The sequence below is a fragment of the Rhinatrema bivittatum genome, chromosome 5 (assembly GCF_901001135.1).
Source record: "Rhinatrema bivittatum chromosome 5, aRhiBiv1.1, whole genome shotgun sequence".
NCBI lineage: Eukaryota > Metazoa > Chordata > Amphibia > Gymnophiona > Rhinatrematidae > Rhinatrema > Rhinatrema bivittatum.
The window spans coordinates 206,071,364-206,086,487 of record NC_042619.1 but is presented as its reverse complement, the minus strand read 5'-3'; the positions used below and the strand labels follow the sequence as shown (position 1 = coordinate 206,086,487).

General features: G+C 50.5%; 1 protein-coding gene across 8 annotated transcripts in view; it reads left to right on the top strand.

The window, feature by feature from the left end:
• The window catches only part of DMD (dystrophin), a 3,148,630-nt gene that overhangs the window by 3,010,406 nt on the left and 123,100 nt on the right, over positions 1-15,124 (top strand). For 4 of the 8 annotated variants that reach the window (XM_029603101.1, XM_029603104.1, XM_029603100.1 and 1 more), the window contains exons 1-2: positions 1,838-1,986; positions 10,219-10,280. In XM_029603101.1, coding sequence (XP_029458961.1) covers positions 1,967-1,986; positions 10,219-10,280 — 82 coding nt within the window. In that variant the 5' untranslated portion in view covers positions 1,838-1,966. Of the gene's footprint in view, positions 1-1,837; positions 1,987-10,218; positions 10,281-15,124 lie in introns of those variants that run through there. The other 4 variants (XM_029603105.1, XM_029603098.1, XM_029603099.1 and 1 more) reach the window with 1 other exon arrangement.

Genomic DNA, 15,124 nt, shown 5'->3' with positions numbered 1-15,124 from the left:
AATACAAACAGTCTAACTTCTGTCTATTCGCTGCCTTACTGACTATTAAAAGCACAAACACACTAAATAATATTCCCAAATAGTTAACTTTGCCCCAATACTTTTAAAAAGTACTGCAGGTATTTTTATACTGCCCCGAGAGGGAAATCGGGGCAGTGTAAAAATGGGTGCACTATGGGAGAATTATGTGTGTCTGGCGCTCAAAGAAGTTTATTGCATTGGGCACCCACAACTGCAACGAGTGTTCAATACCAGCATCCGTGGTGATCGTGCTTCTGTTTGGTTATTTTGCTGAGGTGCTGTTTCAGTCCTGAAGTTTGTCATATCAAGCCCCCATTGCTACGGGGGTCTAAATTGTGTAGCCATAAGAAACGAACGCTTCTTTTTGATCAAATCAATATACATATATTTTTCTCCACGGAAAGCAATAAATTCAAGAGTCAGGATGATATTAAGGAGGAGGACACATTTATTGCATCACAGAGGACTATATTTTTTAATGTTTTTCATGAACCTTTGACTGCAGGTTAACTTTACTCCACCTCCTGAGCTGGAGTTAAATTCCCTACATTAAAAAATGTGTATTGGGTGCCCAGCCTTTGGGCACACTTTCGTGCATCAGAGGGTAATAGTTCAGGTCTTCTGTCTATATGCAATTTACATGCATTGGCTGCTATCAGTTATACGTTCCTCAAGGGGCATGTTTTGGGCTCGCTAATCTCCTTACTACATTGTATGCTAGTCTTGTGTGCCCAAAACACATCCACAATCTCATGAAAAGCTGGGCGCATCTTATTGAATCAGCCTGCCAGAGCCCTATGCTTGCAAATCCTCCCACCCCACATAGCATCCTACCATCCTGTGCATACATCCTCTTATGAACAATGTCCTGAATGCAGAACTGCCTGTGCACACAAAGTGTCCTATGCATGCAACCCACACACACCCCATCATGTGCACACCCAGTGCCCCATGGCCGCAGCCTCCCCCCACAATCCTGTGCATACCCAGTGCCCTATGCATGTAACCCTCCCACACACACCCCTAGTGCCCCACGTACGCAGCCTCCCCACACATCATCCTGTGAATAATGGTGCTTATTTTCGATAGTTCGCGTTATTTGCAGTGTATGAAGGCAGTTTTAGCCAGTGTACAGTGAGGTGTTTTGAAATCTAAAGAACACCGATTTCCCTTTGAAAATGAACAAGGGCAAAGCAAGGGTGCCAAAAACGGCTTTACACTGTGCAGCGGTCAGGAAAGGGTAAAATAGTGGCTGTGCATTTGAAAATATCAAGAGCAAGGACCATTTTCTGCTCTGGAGCCGGAGGGGGATGGCCCTGCACAGATTTCTCTCCTCCCGCCTCCGCGATACCATTTTCAGGGAAGGGGATTTACGCGGGTGCCTGCTTACCTACCCGGCCACATTGAAAATTGCTCCCAGTCCTGCGCGCCTATAGCAGGCCGGGCGCGTTTCCCTTGGTCGGATAATTGCCAGAGGAAGAGAGAGCGCGCGCACAATCTCGGGAGCAGGGACCCCCCCAAACTCGGGCGCACGTCGGAGCAGATCCCAGCAGGGTGGGGGATGGGCGCAGCTTGCCATCCCGACGGCACCAAGAAATCGGGGGGGTTTCCGGACCCTTTCAGCTGATCCGATCCGGGCTCGAGTATCCCCAAGCCCATTCCGGCCGGGCGGGCGGGGGAGCCCCCTCTGCAGCCAGTCCCATCGCTTCGGGAAGGGCTGGGGAAATCGCTGGCAGGTAAGCGCCAAAAGCAGCCGTGCGCCCTTAAATGTCCAGGAGGGGGCGGGGCTCAGGTGGAGGGGAGGGGCGGAGCCGCGTGCACTGGCCCCGCCCTGTCTAGCCTGCAGCTTCCCTCCGCCCGGCAGCAGCAGTAGCGTGCGCGGCGGTGCCAGTCGCTCTGGTCCGGTCCTTCTTTCCTCCGGCGGCGCAGGGTAGCGGGCTTGGCCATGAGGGAGCAGCTGGCACGGTAAGGGCGCCGGCGACTCCCGGTGCAGATCCCGCCACCCGCAGCACAGCGAGATGGGAAGCCCTGGGGGCAGAAGCTCCAGCTCAGCAGTTAGGAGGCAGCCGGGAGATGCAGGAAAGTTGGTGCCCGATGGGGGGGGGGGAGGCGAGCTGAAGGGGCGCGGGCGAGACTCCCTCCTGCCTGAGCAGAATTTAAATGCATCGCAGAGCCCCGGGGAAAGCTGCGCTCCAGTCCAAAGGTAGCGAGAGCTTCCTGGCAAAGGAGGATCCTCGGATCTTATCCTTTCCACCTCATCTATGCCTCTTTCCGTGAAGAAGCATTTCCAGAGCGAGAGCTTCCTTGCCTCTTACTCGAGTCCATTATTTATACCTTGCAGGTATTTGACTTTCCCTTCTCTGGGGCGGGTGTAAATCTCATTTTGCAGGGCCTTTTCTGGTCCTCCTCTGTTTTGCCTCTCTATCTTTATGGTGGATTCACGTCTGATTGAAGCTTCGTGAGAGCCCCGTGCAGAAGCCTTGTACTGTCACACCGAAGGGGATGCACCCCAGTCATGTCCCGCTGTCTTGGTTTCTGCACCTTAGATGTTTTTGTTGGGGGTTTTTTTTGCATTAAATGTATTTGCTAGACTCCTCTTAGATCAATCTTCATTCTTTCTACTTCTCTTCACCCTCTTTCAGATCTTTGTGTTCTCTCCAAAAAGACAACCTTTTCCTACAGCCTTCTCTGCAGTATAATGCAGGACAGTCCACAATCACCCTTCTATTCCTGATGTGACTTCCATTCAGTGCTGTCCTTGGGGAGATTGCCCTGGGCCCCATACCTTAAGGTGCCCTGTGCGGCCACAGGATCTCCCCTCCGATCAGGCTTCCTCCTCTGGAGGCTGGCAGTTCAGGAATCTCGGTGGCTTGCACGGCAGAGGCCGCTTGTCAAGCGCAGGGGAGTAGGGGGACGACGACCGCCGACTGCTGCCACCTGCACGTCAGCCCCAGCAGCTTTGCCCCAGGCCTCACAACCCCTTAGGGTCACTTACAACTGGCCTCTGTGTTCAGATTTGTCTGACTGATCTTCATCTAGCAAAACCAGGCTGTCTCGGATCCTGCAATCGGCTGGATTGAAGATGCTAGAGAAAATCCATTAGTTAACTCCCCCACTGCCCTCCAGTGAGGCGGGATTAGCTGCTCTATAGTTACCAACCTCCTCCCTACAGGGACAACATGCACCCTTCTCCAAAGATCTCAAATAGCTCCTTCAGCTGACCGCCAGACCCTCTCTGAGCTTCCCTACCGTCTCGTCCAGCCCTATTGCCTTGTCACTTCCATGTGTGCACATTCCCTGGGAACTCTCCCTTGGGTAAACACATTGGGCTCTGCCTTCTCTCCTTCCTCAGGCAGCATTGCACTTTAGTATTTGTTCCTTGTTGCCCTCCACACATCTCTGTCCTTCACCCGGGTCTTACATTCCCGCTGCTGCACTCCTTCCCTCTCTCTCACACCTCTAGGAGAGCCCTTGCCAGCTTGCTTTACTGCTCTACTTAATTTTTCCTGTTTGTGTCTTTGCATCACCTGACTGCCTCTCTGCTTCCCTCAGCTCTCCAGCTCTGCTGCTGAAAAGGGACTTGGAAACACAATTCTCCTCCTTATCCTCGAAGGGATTGTGCTCAGTCACCCCCGTACAAAGACCTGCAGTGAAATTACTTTTCGCAGGAGTTTGGGGGGAGGGAATAATCTTTAAAAAGCCAGTGGTGGATCAGTGGCTGAAAGGGAGGGGGGTGGGCAGCCTTCCAGACATCAAACAACTGAGCAGTAATCTTTGACCCTTCTCCTGCTCCACCTCCAGAGGAAGCCCAAAGCCAGATCCTTTCATCTTTCCCCGGCACTGCTCTCCCCCCCCCCCTAGATCTCCGTTTAGATCTGTTTCAGAGAGGCCGAGGTCTCCCTGCCTGCGGGCTGGTGTAAGGGACTCCTGTTAACGGGAGCCTTCCAGGCATTCCCTCAGCTGCCACTTACCCAACGTGAAAATGTTCCGTGAAAGGCGGTCGGGAGGGGGAGGGGGCGTTGTGCTCTGGGGTTTGACTGTGCTTGTTGTATTTGTGCTAAACGGTAACCCGTCTCGGTCACAGCTAGGGAGGACGAGCTCTGACCAAGCTCCTTAATAACTAAACTGGCCGGGTTCAGTTATAAAGGGCAGCGGCCACCTGCGGGCACAAGTGAAATGACCAGGGGGGGGGGGGGGCGGGGAGAGGAAAGCTGTCTTAAACCCTCCGGTTTATAACTGTGCTTGTGATGGGGGCAGCGGGCGGTGGAAGGCTTAGCCTCTGTGCAGTATTGTAAAGATCATGGGGGGGAGGGGGGGGTTGTGTGCGCTCCTCCCTCCCCCTCTAACAATGTCACAGTTGTAAGATGACGTCTGCTGTGTGCACTGTGTGCAGCAAACGCATCCTGAGCTTCGCAGTGCGTCCCCGCTCCGCAGTAATCGACTGTATTAAAGCCCCCGCCCCCCCATCGTAAGCAGCAGTCTGAGTGCTGCCGTGCACGGCCAGGGGGAGTCCATTGCGACGTTTCTAATCTGTGTCCTGAGCATGGGGTACCCTGGGCTCAGGTCCCCCCCCCCCCCCCCCCCCCCCCATGGCTCTGTCAAGCCCTCCCTCACGTGGGTAGCGGCTATCCCTCCCTTTCCCTGCTGGCGCCCTGTTTGCCCAGCTTTATTTGTCTGCTCTCCTCTCTGTAGATTTCTTGATTAAAGATGTTACTCTGTTTTCCAGTGTTGTTTTTTTTTTTGCTGAGAACTGCTGAGCTGGCATTTCACCTGCCGTCCCTCCCCATCTTCCCCACCGCTGCCGCCTCCTGCCAGCCCCAGGATCACAATTAAGTGCGAGGCTGAGGGTGTGCAGGGAGCGCTGCGGCCTGTGCCTGTACCCCCATGAAAACACCATTTAAAAGCATGAAAACACCATTTAAAAGCATGAAAACACCTTTAAAACCGATGTAATGCCCTCATGCCCAGTGAGTTTCCTGGGCGGGGGTCCTGTCAGGAGTTTCTTCCCCCTCACACACACACCACCCCCCCCCCCCCCCCCCCCCCCCGTGTCTCCACAGGAGGTTTTAGAGGCTGGGATTCCTCTCCCTTCACCCCAGCAAACTCCGAACACCAGTTTAGACCGTAAACGGGGCTGGCAGTGTCTCTCGGCATGCACGGCTCTGCATTTCACACGGCGCGCGTTGAGCACCTTGCGAGTTATTAGTCCCCGCGTGATTCAGAAGGGAAAGACCTCCTTCTGTTTCCTTTGCACCGTTAACGTCGCACCTGCCCCTTCTCCCTTCCCACCCGGCCCCAGGCCTCGCCTGTGGTGCAGGAATGGCTCTGGATGTGCTGCTTCTCCTCCCATGCCAACCACCAGCCAGCTGTGAATTCTTCTGGTTTTAGCAAGTGGAAGTATCACGGGCTCCCCTGCATGCCAGAGTGCCTCAGAACCGCCTTTATTTCATTCCCTAAGGAGCCCTTGTGGCATTTTTCAGTCGTCCCGACCCTAAACACCACACCCTTGTCCTCACCTCACCTAACCCGCCTGTTTCCCCCGTCTCTTCTGCTGCCTCTTGGGTTTTTCTTCTCCTTTCTTTTTCTCTTTTGTGGTAGTATTTTTTGGAATTGGAGGTGCCCCCCCCTTTAGAGTTTATGCTGTTATTGCGCGCTCTCTTGGGGGGTCCTGCCTTCGCCCTCCTTTGCTGCAGTCTCTGGTGCCAGCGCCGCCCTCCTTGCTTTTGTATTCTCCAGCAGCTTCAGCCCCTTGGAAACCAGCTCCGGCGGCAGAGCTCCATGGAGATGGGCCTGAGATTGCTCCCCAGTGGAGCTGGGGAAGAGAGCCCTGGGATTCAGGAGCAGAATCTTCCTTTCGGTGAAACGAAAAGGAGGAACGGGAAGGACCGAGTCTGATTTTTAATTGCATTTGCAGATTTCTGAATTCTGGGGTCCTGCGGCATTTGCAGAATGCTGCTCCCCCCTCCCCCTCCCCCCCCCCCCCCCAAAAAAAATCTGGTGGTGCAGTTGGGTACCATTCTTTATCACAGGAATGGCTATTCACGACCTGCACGGCAATTAAGGCTGCGTGCAGGTCATCCCAGCACAATGCATCCCAGAAAGGGTTTGGAGTTGGCCATGGTTGTCAGGCAGTGGGTGCTCCCGGATAAACCAGTTCTCAGTCTGGAAGGCACCGTCCACCATTCATAGTGCAAGGTTGAGGGGGGAGGGGGGGGGGGAGAAGCCCAGCTCCAGGTGTTCCTGCCTCCTCTGCTGATTTATGGCTGCTCAGAAGCCCTGAGCTTTTATCATGCTAATGCATCTCTCTATAGAAGGACTTTTCCCCGAGGACCAGATGGGCTAAGCATTTTTCCCTTTAGGACATCTGGCCAGAGTCGTACCTGAAGTGCTGCGGGGGGGGGGGGGCGTCCCTCCCTCCCTCCCTCCCTCGTGATGGCCCTGCCTGGCAAGTTTGCATCCCTTTCATCCGATGCTGCCCCCCCCCCCCTTTGATGTGCACCGCCCAGGAGGGCAGGCGTTGCCCCCCCCCCCCTCCCATGCATGTGATAGGGAGGAGACCGCCAACTAGAACCGTGAGCTCTGCTCTGCCTGTAACCCAAGTACAGGGAAAGGAAAGGACCGGTAGGGTCTGTGGCAGGCGGAGACAAAAGGCGAAGGGGGCCCCCCTCCCCACCCCACCTGCGCTCCAGGCACTGCTTTTAGCAGCAGTCAGAGCGGCTGGTGGGAACCAAAAGCTAGGACTTGGATATGGGGAGTGTTGACATTCTTGGCATGGTTGAGAAGAATGAAACCAGTTTTTCCAAACAGGTTTGACTTTAGTGTCGGCGCTGGGCCCGGTGTGCCCAGCAGAGCAACAGCAAAAGGGCGTTCATCCTCTGATCCCAGCTCTTCCTCATAATAGTAAGAGAATAGATAACATATTTCTTTTCAGTAAGAATACTAATCTTGTACTGCAGTGTAATATGTCAGGGAAAAAAATGCATGCAGCCACCTCAGGGGTGCAGGGCCAGGTAGCACATCCTGTGTCAAGTGGCGAGAAGGAAGAGTGTTATTCCCTGGCACTGCGGCTGCAAATCCCCAGCGGGAGATTGGCAGTGACTGAGGGATGTCCTCGGACTAGCCAAGCACCTCCCGCAGGCTCTTTCCCTGCTTCAAGCCGCTTTTACTAAATCGCAGCTGTGGAATGCGAGGCAGCGGGAGACTCTCACTCGTGTCCCAGAATTCCACTGCTTACATGCTCTGACCGCATCTCTTTTCATTTACAATTTAATAAACCTGCCAATACCACCAAAACATTACTTAGATACATGTCAGGGCAGAGTTAAAGCCAGTAACGTTCGTTTTATGGTTCCATTCTCAGTCACTTCCTGGGGGAGAGATCAGGGTGTAAAGTATTTGGAAGCTTCTCTTTTTATACCGTTACACCACTACAGGTGCAGTTTTACCGATCATCATCAGAGCCCCCATGCAGGCGGCACACCGAGACACGTTAAACATGAATACAGCATAGACAACTGTAAAAGGGGACTCGGGGGAAGGCAATTTTTTGAAAAGCAGGGAGTGCGGCCATAATATTTTTAAAAAATATATAAAAACGAAGAGGATAATTTTCAAGGCATTTCTGTGGTAAATAGTGATTTCTGTGTGTAACTTTATTCACGAGAAATTTCTGTGCAAAAACTTAAATTCTGCACAGATCATTGTACAGTTCTGCAAAGTTTTTCATACTTTAAATTTAGTCAGAGTAGCACAATATAAGTAATTTAATGTAAAGCGCAGTACATGCAAAAGTTATTCCTCAAATATGTCGAATTCTCCCATCATAAGGTCCGGCCCCCCTCATCTCACATCTGATGTTCCTTTACACAGTTTATATTCACAAGATTGAGCTTTACCCTCTCTTCCTTCGATAAAGGATGTCAGGGGGAGGGGCCTTTTCATCCTTTGGGGCAAGATACCAGCAGAGGGTCGAGCTCTGTCACATCCAAAGCTGTGCCGTAAAGTGTTGAGCAGGCACGTGTATAGACTTAGATTTATGTTTTATACATCGTTTGTTTTTAACTATATTTATGCGACTGATTTACTCCCTTACAGTGACAGTGTGTTGAGATAGGCCAGCTACCAAAAAATAATTCTGGCTCAACCCCCAGCTGTCTTGGCCCCCCCCCCCCCCCTCCTTGCTCAACCCTTCTCCTACCTTTCTCTCTGTCTCTTCTACCCCGCCTTCAGGAGGTCGACCCTCTTCCCAGCAAGATTCCTCACCCAGATTCAAAACCTTCCCCACCCTGCACAGCAAAACCCCAGATTTTTCCCCTTTTCCCCACTCTTCCAACAATATCCCCCCAGCAAGACCTCAAGCTCTCTCTCTCTCCCTCTCCACATCGGCTGCTTTCTCCCAGGCTCCACCCCCACTTCTTCCTCCAGCATCTTTTGTCACATGCAGATGCTTCTGTCTCCTCCGTTTTCTGGCCTACTCAGCCTAGGCTGCCATTGCCGCCTCCTCCTTCAGGGACACCGCCGCCCCCCCTCCAGGCAGACGCTGCCACCATGTGACGCTGTTGACTCCTGGTCCCCGTGCCGAATTCTGCGCAAATTCCTCCAGGAGTAAACATTTGTCCCACGGTGCAGCTGAAAACTCCCGCGGGGGTCCCGCAGTGCCAGTTCTTGGAGCCGCATTTAGGGGGAGCGATGCCAGGAGTCTGTTGTAGGCGGGACCAGATAATAACGTGCATGGATTATATTGTCGGGACTGCGCGCATTATCTGAGCACACACAAAGCCGGTGCTTTGTACCAATAGCAAGTCTGAAAGGCAGAGTAGAGGCACGGCGTGTCTTTGAAACGTGATGCAGAGCCCTCAGGTAAAGCATATCCTCGGACTGTCCCAAATCAGACAGAAGAAATCCCCAGAAGAAATAAAAGCCAGCAGGATGGAAGAGGAAGGTGATGCTTGCAGCATGGTATTCCCTTATTTATTGGAGATGGAAGCCACTGTTGGCTTAAAGCTGTCAGAATCTCATTAAAGGGGCAATTCACCATCTCCTGTCTAGGAAATTCAGTGAGTGCCCCCCCTGCCCAGCTGGCTGTTAATCTCTACTGACTCTGCTGCCAGCTGTCGTTCCTGAGGCGCAGAGATCACGCAGGGTCACTTCCTCTGACGGCAGACACCTGATCTTCATGTTCTTTCTGAAATTTTATGGTGATCCAGAGAAAGGAACCACAGTCCTCGGAAGTCCCAGCTTTCTGCAGGGCTCACACAAGTTCTAAAAAGCTGCAGGTCACATCATAGTTAAGATTTTCACTTGCAGCAACTTGTCATGGAAAAGCCTGAGAGGTCTGCAGTGGGAAACACGGACAAAATCAGCTGCAGGAGGCTGACATGCCTGGGGAGCATCTCATAGGTTCGCGAAAGGCTGGCCTGCCTGGGAGGGGGACATCTCTCTCAGGGTAGTGAGAGTGTGGCGTGCCTGGGAGGGGGAAGATATTTCGCAGAGCCTCAAGAGACTGGCATGCCTAGGGGGCCATCTCACAGTATTGGTGTTTTGAGAGGTTTATAAGAACATGCCATACTGGGTCAGACCAAGGGTCCATCAAGCCCAGCATCCTGTTTCCAACAGTGGCCAATCCAGGCCATAAGAACCTGGCAAGTACCCAAAAACTAAGTCTATCCCATGCTACTGATGCTAGTAATAGCAGTGGCTATTTTCTAAGTGAACATAATGAATAGCAGGTAATGGACTTCTCCTCCAAGAACTTATCCAAACCTTTTTTAAACACAGCTACACTAACTAAACTAATCACATCCTCTGGCAACAAATTTCAGAGCTTAATTGTGCGTTGAGTGAAAAAGAACTTTCTCAGATTAGTTTTAAATGTGCCACATGCTAACTTCATGGAATGCCCCCTAGTCCTCCTATTATCCGAAAGAGTAAATAACCGATTCACATCTACCCGTTCTAGACCTCTCATGATTTTAAACACCTCTATCATATCCCCCCTCAGCAGTCCCTTCTCCAAGCTGAGCAATCCTGACCTCTCTGTGTGCTAAACCTGCTGCCTGCACACATGTCACAAAAACCGTTGCTGACTAACCCTGAATTACTTTTTCTTTCCAAGTGACAAGGATGCCAGAGAGGAACGGGGGAGGGGTCCTGAGAAGTCTGATAGCTGAACTGTCCTTCCTCCTTTCTGTTTTTCAGCCATGAAACGCAGACGACATGTTGGGATCACCCTAAAATGACGGAGCTGTACCAGTCTCTAGGTAAGAGAGATGTCCTCTGCATGCCTTTCCAGGACCTCGTCAGCCACAGGCACAGGGACAGGGTGGCAGCATCTGCTTTCGGTCACTGCTGTGCTGGGAATGGCCCATGGTGGGAGGGGAGGTTTTAAGCCCTGGGAGAGCTTCTATATCCCTGTCCGGCTGACGAGGGTCCCCCCTCTTCCTGCAGTAAAAGAATGGGGTTTCCAGAGATCAGCTTAGGAGTTCCTCCTTGGGGGCACGCAGGTAAGGGTTGGCCGTAGGTCTGCGGCGCAGTCTGCTGCTGGCAGTCACAGATTCAGCGGAGAAGCTCGGAGGTGGCTGGCAGTGGATCTTGTGTCAAGGGAGAGTCCTGAGGGGAGTTGGTGGTGAATGAAGGTCACCAGGTTATGAATACTGAGAGGCTGAAACTCTTCTCGGGGCTTCCTTGAAACCATCTGGAGTTTGTGTTTTTACTGACTTAAGAGAGGGGTGGAATTCAGCCCCTGCATGTTACCGACTTAACTAATTTCACCTAATACTTAGTGGAAAGTGCCGAAACGTTTTTCCTTGCTCAAAGATACTGTCGTAATTGCCGTCCTTTCAGAGAAACAGAGTGACTGCAAACGAGAAAAATCGATCTCTCACTGTACGCATGTAGCAGAGCTCACTGGGCAGTCGGTCAGCGCTGGCTGCTAGGGACCGGAGGCCACTGCCTCTGGTGGCCCCAGCTTCTTCCTGTGCCTTCAGGGAAGGCGGTAAACATGCAAAAGCAACAAACTTAGCAATGCAGGGCGAATCTAGTGGCTTGGGGGCAGCGGGAGGATCTGGATGCAATACCTGGGCCAAGACTCTGCTGCTCCCCAGATCAGCAGTATTCACAAACCCCGAAGGAGAGGGCACCCTGCTCGTTGCACAGTGGCAACAGCCAAAGAGAGCCGCTGTTTGTGGCCTCTTGCTGGGAACTACTGCTGCAGTGTCAGGGCTGAAGTAGCTGAGAATGGAGGCACAAGGTAGTGCAGCTCAAGAACTGGTATGAGGTGGAAACTGCGGGACCCGAAAAAACTCACTTGGTAAAAATCTTCTTCTACAAATTTGCTTGTAATAGAATTTTAATGGAAAAAAAATGTTCAGATGGAATCCAAAAAACCAAAGGGAAAAAAATCATCCTTTTCACCAACTTGTGCACAAGCTTCTCTTTCTAAGACAGCAGAAAACTGCTAATTTAGCCTTTTTTTTAATGAAAATGTTCCCATTAAGCCTGTGGCAAACCTTTTTGTGAGAAGGGGAACTTTGCCAAAAAAGAAAAAGTCACCATTTGCACGTTTTTATGGGAGTGGGCCGGGAAACCAAAGTACAGCATGGATTGCTGAATAGCTGATCTTCATCTGAGTCCTATGCAGGTGTCACATCGATACACAGAAAGGAGGAATACAGCACGGAGAACTGAAGAATAGATTATCATCGCCCCATGCAGGGGTCATACCTGCTAGGAGCAAGTATTTCCACACTAGTGGGATTGAAATGTTTATACATAAATGAATACATTTAAAGTATGAAATCAGTACGGACAGCTGAAGAGCAGATATCCATCAGAGCCCCGTGCAGGTATAACATAGATACACGTAAAGCCTAAATACAGCATGGACAGCTGAAGAGGCCTTCTAAGCACACGAAGTGGCCATATTACAGGTTGCTTACCTTCTATTCCAGTAGCAGAGATAAAGCTCCACACACTACCAGCACAACTTTGTCATAAAGCAATGCTGATATATCTTTTGCTTGATGAATATTTTAGAAATGGTGCATGTTTGAACATATTTATTTTTAGGAAGAAGTACTCTGGGCTACGGCGGAGAGAATTTGGGTGACATCTTGGTCTTTCCTTTCTACCGTTGGCTGTCATGCTCCGTCTGCAGCATGTCTGTCTGAGCATTGCAGCAGAATATCTTCGGCTCCTTCAGGCTCATTGCCTGATGCCCCCTGTTTTAGAAAAAAAATAGCAAGATTGTCAGAGAAAGAAAGGGGACTTAAGAATAAGACCAAAACTGGCAGTGTGATGGTTCCAGGAATCAGCCGCTCCAGCTACTTTCATTTATAAGGAGTAAAACATCTTTGGAGAAATCAGAGGAACCAGGGCAGAAGGAGAGGCAAAATGGGGAGAAAGAGGTGATTTTTTGAGGAGGGCCGTGCCTGGCTGTCCGTGCAGTGAAGTAATTAAGTTACAGATGCCTGCATTCCTCTCTACATTCTCAGAGACTCTGGAGGGCTCTTATCTCCACTTTCCACCTTGCTCTTCCTTTAAAAATAAAAAAGAAAGCTGGGCTGGAATTTGGTTTTGGAACAGCCTTTCTTTGCTTCATTCTTTTTCCTGTGCAGGAGCCCAATCAGCAGGAGAGAGAGAGGCTCCTGTTGCCCAAAGTCCGAACTTTGAAAAATTTCCAGAAATGAGATTCTTCTCAAGTTTGGATATCTTGGGTTAAGGGAGAAAAAACAAACATTTCTGAGGCCGGTACATATCTCCATCTTCCTTTTTATGCAGGCTTTAAGTTCCGTCCCCACTCAGGATCACATAACGTAGCTTTGGCCTCACTACGGTACGCTCGGCCCTCAGCCCTTACGTGCGAGGCAGTCGCCAGGATCTGGCACTGGGCGGAGAGAGTGCTGTAAGCATGCCTGCCCACACCTCATTTACAAAGCTGCATGCAGTGGGTGTCTGTGGGGGTTCCTGGGCTTTTCGAGATTTATTTGGGTTGTTTGCATTTAAATATATTCCAAAACATTTAAAAAAGCAAGGGTAAATACAAGAAAATGAGAAATCTCTCTCTCTTATTTTGCAAAAAGGTAATAAGAAATGATTCATGAATGCCAGGTGAGAAATAAAACAGCCAAGGGTCTTGTGCACATCGCACACTTTCTGGCCGGAGTCGGTGATAGGAAGCGCGAAGTGTGGCTCACACAGAAAGTCAAACTTGCTCGCAGTATTTGCCCTGCTGTAATGGTCCCTATTTGTAGCAGTCTTCTGAGCCAACAGATGGGTGCAGGCATGGAGTTAACAGTCAGACAGGGCAAGAGGAAATATCCATTATCTGCTACACATGCACATCCAAAAGGAAGATGCATCGCTTAGAATATGCATTTTCCTCGCAGCACTACACAGATGGACTAATTCTCTTCTTCGCCTACTCGGCAAAACTCTGTCCTGAGGATCATAACTACACTTGTTACTCCTGCAGGGGCTCGGCTTCAGGATGTGGATGTCATTGCGAACCGTGGAAACCTGCTAATCGTATCCATTGCCTGTGGTGTGAAGGAGGGATGTGAGCTGTATAAAATCCTGGGGTTCCGCAGTCCCGTGGATCTGTGTGTATGTGCACACTTGGATTTGATTACTCGCCTTTCCACACCCAAGCTCGGGGCAGGTTACAGTTTAGGGTACTGTAGGTATTTCTCTGCCCGGAGGGCATGATTTTCTAAGCATTTTCCCCATAGAAGCAGAATGGGAGAAAAGCATTGGTAAATCAGGCCCCAAGTTTGTATTCTGAAGCAATGGACTTTCCCGAGGGTCACAAGGAGCATCGGTGGGAAAAACGGGATTTGAACCCTGGCTTCCTTGATTCTCAACCTGCTGCTCTAACTATTGTGAGAGAGGGGGTAAAAGTCTGATCAGAGCTAGATAGGGTAAGGCATGGTCTACAGGTTACATAAGGTAATGCAGGTCTCAGACTAGGCCAAAGTGAGTTTTCAAAGGCAAGTATAGGGATGTGTGTATCTCCTTAAGAGAGGTTGGCATCTGATTCTTGGAACCTGCAGAGACTGCCAAATCCATTCAACTAACATTTCTCTTTAAAGAAAATCCAAATTTGTGGCTTGGACTTTCCCAAGCCTGATGGAGCTCCCCAGAAAATTAGGTTCACCTTCTTAGTGCTTACGTGTTCTTAGCTCCAGCAGGATAAGCCGTGTTGACCTTTTTAAAGATGAGGTTTGTGGAGAAAAATTTGCTGGTGTTTAAATCTTGGAGGAGAAGGTGCTCAGATTTGGATGGTGGGGTGGGAGAGGTGGTGGTGTCTGTTTGCGTTGCCCTTCCTTTTTGGCCTGGTGTGCATGGCAGTTTGGAGTTTATCAAGCCCTGCACCTGTGAGAAGTCCTGGGAGCTGCATGGCTGCAGCAGCCATAGGGCCCCAGCCTGGAGCAGGACTGAGTAGATTCAGGTCAGTGGGCACTTGGAGATGTATGCTTGGATACCCAGCTGTCTGTGGGCAGAGAGGAGTGGGTTAGTGACAGCCCCTTTTCCTGCATGCTCCAACTATCTTTTTTTTTTTCTTTTTCTTTTTTTGAGGCTTTGTCTAATATCGTCTTCATTTTTGCTGAATATTTTGGGACTATCTACTGCTTGCAACTTTTTCTGTTTTACGGGAGATGGTTTCGTTTCTTCCATGTCGGTCCTGCAGTAACCAAAGTGATTTTAGGGGCATTGTGGGACGGGGTTTTACCCATAAACTGATGAACTCTGGGCCAATGTCCTTACTTTTGTCAAAAAGCCACGTCTGAGTGCTTATTATATGCCCCACAGTACCCACCTGCTGACCATGGAGGCAAGACATATTTTTATTGGACTTAATTACGTTTTTCTGTGACTTCACAGTTAATTAAGCTCCATCTCTTCACCAGTAATTAAAGGAGCGGACGCTGTCCTCCTTTCAGCACTCAGGCAAGCAGCCGAGGACGACGTCTGTCTGAATCGTAAGAAGCTGTGCCATTGGCTGACCTCCAGGGCCTCCGAATTTACTGTGGTTTACCTTATTACAGAGAGAAATTAAAATAGACTGAAGTCAAGGTGCCTGGGGACAGGAAATTGTTATTAATTT